General features: G+C 32.4%; 2 protein-coding genes across 2 annotated transcripts; both read right to left on the reverse strand.

The window, feature by feature from the left end:
* Nucleotides 1-3,284: 3,284 nt before the first annotated feature.
* On the reverse strand, nucleotides 3,285-3,983 carry LOC143630819 (uncharacterized). The gene is made up of 2 exons (XM_077099727.1): nucleotides 3,891-3,983; nucleotides 3,285-3,743 (listed from the first exon to the last, which is right to left on the reverse strand). Exons 1-2 carry the CDS (start codon nucleotides 3,981-3,983, stop codon nucleotides 3,285-3,287), a joined length of 552 nt encoding a protein of 183 aa, XP_076955842.1.
* Nucleotides 3,984-4,040: 57 nt separating this feature from the next.
* Nucleotides 4,041-4,830, reverse strand: LOC143630820 (uncharacterized). Its single transcript, XM_077099728.1, has 2 exons — nucleotides 4,558-4,830; nucleotides 4,041-4,493 (listed from the first exon to the last, which is right to left on the reverse strand). The coding sequence occupies exons 1-2, from the start codon at nucleotides 4,828-4,830 to the stop codon at nucleotides 4,041-4,043; spliced, it is 726 nt and encodes a 241-aa protein (XP_076955843.1).
* Between the last annotated feature and the right edge of the window lie 331 nt (nucleotides 4,831-5,161).

A 5,161-nucleotide genomic window follows, 5' to 3' on the forward strand; every position in this document is an offset into this window, starting at 1 on the left:
AGTCACAGAAATAGTCAATATAATTAATTGAGATCAAATTTTGTGTTCGTGTGCTTGGGCATGTTTCCAAGATGTTATATCCTTCATGACTCGTGTAGGATGTCAAATTCCTATGTGATTGGAGTATCACGGGGTAATATAACGAATTCAGGTATTTGGAGTTAAGAAGGACCCGCAAGAGCACATATTGTGTTTTCCAGGTGATTTTTGGAAGCTGGTGTTGGGTATATTGGGATCTAGATGCATGTGTGAACAAGCATCACTAGTGTATGAAGGCACTATAAATTTAACGGAAAGGGAGGGTATATTATGGTAAGTGCAGGGAGATGATATAATTACAATATGCATTCAAGCCAGTAACTTTTCTGTTAAATCATGCTTGTAAGATTTTGTTGTCACAACCCCGTCCTAGATAAACAATTTCTTGTGTTGGAAACACGAAGTTCTTGATCTTTTACCCTTTTCGTGGGCCTCGAACATAAAATTTTATTAGATTAAGGAGTTGTTTTGAGCATCATGAATTGTTACAGAATCAACACGTTTATACCTTCAATTTGTTTTACATGAATTGTTAACTGAATATGGATCCGAATCTTATATATAGTAACTAATTAGAATTGATTATAACCTCTATAAAGACTAGGTTTAGGTTTGATTAGGTGGTATGATATAAATTTTTGTAGGTTGTCAACTATTCAACATGAAATTCTTAAAATGATCAAGTTGGTTTAATGGTGTATACTCGTTCGTTAATGATTAACGATTCAGGCACCCTTGGTACAATTATTTACATAATAAATTGTCTTTTAGTAGTGTAATGGGGTATACTCGTTCGTTAATGCTTAACGATTCAGTTCAGATTGTGTTAAGTTGGCTTCAAAGATACAAACATGCAACGGATGAGCAGTCTGTTTATGCAATTGCCTTTGTATATACGAAATTAAATAGGAAAACTAATAACAAAAAGTACACAAATCCGATTTCTACTACAGTTCTGAATTATGTTACGATCCACAATATATTAATTATTCATCTTCAGCTGTCTCCTTACGTAATACTCAAGGTTAATCAACAGTATCAGTTCATTTGCCGAAGCACATATAAAGGATATAATAATCTGTTTATAGAATCATTTAATTGACCAAAACAATCAACCCAAATGTAGAAAAATAGTTAATCGATACCTAATGAATCAATCCACTTGAAGTGGTAGTGTGGTACCGATTTAAACATCTGGCAGTGCGTACTTTTAGGGAAGGGAGTTTTCTTGCTTAGGGATGCTCGTTTTAATCAGACGTAGTGCTTTCGTTTTGGGTTTCTCTTCTGCGCGTTTGGGCTCTTTTTCAATGAATTATATTTGAATATGGTGAGCATCGGTTTATAAGATGTATGTTAATTACAGCTGAAAGTTTTAACCCTTTGTCAGCTGAGCACAAATATCACATTTCTTCCACTATTTGAGAGTTTTAACTGAAAGTGAGATAGATTGCGTATTATAAGTTGTTTGTGTGTTTAGATGTGATTATTGATCAGTCAAAGCCAAATGATGCATTTCTTCTACTACTTTACAAGGATGAAGCAGGCTAGTATTTGATCCAAATGCAATATGTAATGAGATTTTATATTTTATTTTATTATTTAGTGTCCATCCCACATCGGTAGTTAATGATTTAAGTATTCTTATTTTTTTTTACCTATAAATAGGAGTCCCTAAGTACCCTTATTTCTTGCCATTAGAAACAATTTGCTAAGAAAAGAAAAATGTCAAATCAATTTGTCAAATTACACCTGATAATGCGTTTAGAGCTTTTGGTAGAGAAGTTAGAGTTGATTTCTCAGCTTGTTCGTCTGTTATTATCTCATGCCCTGCTTCGTGCCCTCTATGAGAGCAGGCTTCAGGAGCTCGTGGAAGACTTTTATCTGACACAAGAGGAAATCTGTGCAACCCTTTGCAGCCTGGTATCTTTGCCCTGATCTATAGCAGCCTGGTAGCTTATGGTAGAGAAGTTCGATTTGAAGATTCCTTTTATTACTTTCTCGTTCTTTAATAATTGTAACAAGGGTGCCTGAAAGTTTAGTGTTTAATGAAAATCTTTGTTATATCCTTCCTTTTTTAGTAATTCATTTCTATTTCTAACATGTTTGAGCACAACTTTGTTGTTCCCTTCATGTTTTGGTACAATGATTCGATCTATTTACCTAACAAATTGAACTTCTATTGAAAACCAGTGAAAAGCTGGACGCGGTTACAAGCCAACGTGAACTCTACATAACAAGAAACAAAATAAATTAGTCATTTCTATAGAATTTTTAATATATGAAATATGTTAAAAATGTATTGTTTTTTTATCTTTCCTGAAGTTATTTCAAAGAAAAAAAACACGAACATGATTTGTTTCTTTTTTACCGTGCATATGTGCCAATCATGTGTAGGTTATATCACTTACACATAATCTAAACATATGTAGGTAAACCTTTATTAATTTCAGAAAACATATGAACAGTCTAACTTAATGGTTTTTATGTAGATAGAATAAACATTTTTAGTTCAAATAAATTAAAATTTGTAAAACCATTGATAAAATTTTTTAAATGATTTCAGATTTTTTTTCTCACAACAATTTATATTCTATAATAAACCTCACCTACATATTAATTATTCTGTGCAAGGAATTTAACACTTTTAAGAAAAGTTAATGTAAATTATTTAGTTTGTTTATTAAGTGAACATTTAGGTGAATTTAATGTACATTGTTCAACCATTAATAAAAATTAATAGTAATGAGGTTTACTTAAATTCTAAAATAAGATTACACTTGTTAACTCACAAAGTGACTAACTTTATGTGTTTATAACATAACATAATACGATATAACATGATATTGTGATATATATAATACGATGTCATATATATATAGATATATATATAATACGATGAAATATGATATAATATAATACAATATATATCATATAATATAAGTGAACACAATTCAATATTTGGGTTCTAGACACCACATACTTTGTTACATGGACAAGAAGATTAAAGAGAAAATAATATAAGAAAATTGTTGAATTAAGTGAAATGTTTATTTATCTCCCATGACAAAAAAATGACACTAATAGGTTTTGTTTATTTATAAAATCAACACATGTGCAAGTCATATGCAGTGGTGGAACCAGAAAATTTCAAATGGGGTCGTAATATAATTGTTTTACATTCGGAATTCAAAAGTGTACACAAATTACTTTTTTTTACCGATAGCTGGTAACTGGCATCTTCGAGGTCACATAGCTTGAAACCGTTGAAGAATTGCTTCATTTTCAACACTTGCAAAGATATCTTTCTCTACATAGCACACCAATGCATCCGTGAGAAAATTATCACCCATCTTATTACGTAAATCAGTCTTGATAAACTTCATCGCGGAAAATGATCTTTCGATGGTAGCTGTTGCAACCGGCAAGACCAAAGCCAACTCAACTAGTCGATAGACGAGGTCATATGTAATATGATATTTCATCGTAACCATTTTCTTTGCAAGTTCTCCAATATCACGAAGACCAGAAAAAACTTCATTACTTTTCATATTTGAAATGTACCAATCAAGTTGTATCCTTAGTTGACCGAGATCAAAACCACTAAAATTATCAGAATATAACTCAGCAAGCCGTAGTAACTTCTCATGGTCAAAAGTTTGAAATGAGTCTCTAGGGTCAAGACATGCTATACATGTAAGCAACTCCTAGTTTGCCTTAGTAAAACGCTCATTCATTTCATTAAGAAGAAGATCAACAACCTAGAATCATGATGAAATAAAATATATAAAGCTTGCCAACAAAAAATGTTATAAGATGAACTTTGTTAACAAAAATAAATGAGAATAAGGCACCTTATAAAAAATATCAGTGCGAAAGCGATGGAGATATGTTTGTGGCTCATCATCAATTGTCCTTCTAACTCGTCCTGGAATAACGTCTTCCATATTAGGCATATAAATTTCATTTTAAGAAAATGTGGTGACTTCATTCAATAGTTCTACCTAGCCATCATCCCTGTATTTCTTTATATCATATTTCATATCTTCAATCAATTGAACCACATTACCAATATTTTGATTCTTCAATTGTAGGGCTTGTGACAGGTCATTTGTCTTTCTTAATAAGTTTACCATTAAATGAGCAATAAAGACAAACTCAAAGTTTTCCATTTTCTCAGCCATACCAAGCGCATTGCCTCGAGTTTTTGCATCAGTGCCCTCTCTTGACAAAGCAAAAAGCACTTCTCTCACCGGTTTCCACAAGTCTAAAAGTCGAAGTATAGTTTTAAGATGGGAACCCCAACGAGTGTCACCAGCTCGGGCTAAACTCATTTCTTGGTTTTTACCTTTTCCTGCACATACTTCACCCGTCTCAATTCGTTTCACAAAATCATCATGTTGTTTTTTTCTAATCAAATCTTTCCTTTTACATGAAGCTCCAACAATATTCACAATCTTTGTAAGGTAATAAAAAAAAAGAACTTACAGATGCATATTCAGATGACGTGGCCACAACTACCAATTGTAACTGATGTTCAAAACAATGTATATAAAACGCACACTTATTTTCAGTAAAATTTTTTTGCTTCAATCCATTTAGCTCTCCACGCATATTGGAAGCTCCATCATAACCTTGACCTCTAACTTTAGACATTGTTAAATTATTTTTTGCAAAAAAGTTATCAATAGCACTTTTTAGGGATGATGCACAGGTGTCGGTAACATGTATTACCCCAACAAACCGCTCAATCACTTCTCCACCATCATCCACATATCTCAAAACCACCGCCATTTGCTTCTTTATAGAACAATCACGAGACTCGTTAATTAAAATAGAAAAAAACTTATCTTTAACCTCGTTCACAATATATAATCTTTCTTACCTCCGCATCACATGCATTAACTATTTCTTTTTGGATTTTAGGCGAAGTCAACTGATTATTTCCATGTAATATTGAATTAAACGCCTTATTTACTTCATCATTACGTTCACAATACCATTTGACAAGTTCAAGAAAATTATCTCGACTATTAAAGCTTATAGACTCGTCATGCCTGCGAAAAGCCAAACCTTGTTTTAAAAGGAATCGAATCACATCAACAACAGCGGTTAACCGAACACG

This window comes from Bidens hawaiensis, unplaced genomic scaffold (assembly GCF_021521415.1).
Source record: "Bidens hawaiensis isolate Kalapana, Puna unplaced genomic scaffold, B.hawaiensis_p1.1 tig00005823_1, whole genome shotgun sequence".
NCBI classification, from domain to species: Eukaryota; Viridiplantae; Streptophyta; class Magnoliopsida; order Asterales; family Asteraceae; genus Bidens; species Bidens hawaiensis.

Excerpts from the sequence above, each read along its gene's own strand:
- LOC143630819 (XM_077099727.1), bottom strand. The coding sequence starts at position 3,983 with ATGGAAGACGTTATTCCAGGACGAGTTAGAAGGACAATTGATGATGAG. Across the intron at positions 3,744-3,890 it reads GCACTGATATTTTTTATAAG|GAGTTGCTTACATGTATAGC; the intron begins GTGCCTTATTCT and ends AAGGCAAACTAG.
- LOC143630820 (XM_077099728.1), bottom strand. The coding sequence starts at position 4,830 with ATGGCGGTGGTTTTGAGATATGTGGATGATGGTGGAGAAGTGATTGAG. Across the intron at positions 4,494-4,557 it reads TTGAACATCAGTTACAATTG|ATTGTGAATATTGTTGGAGC; the intron begins GTAGTTGTGGCC and ends TACCTTACAAAG.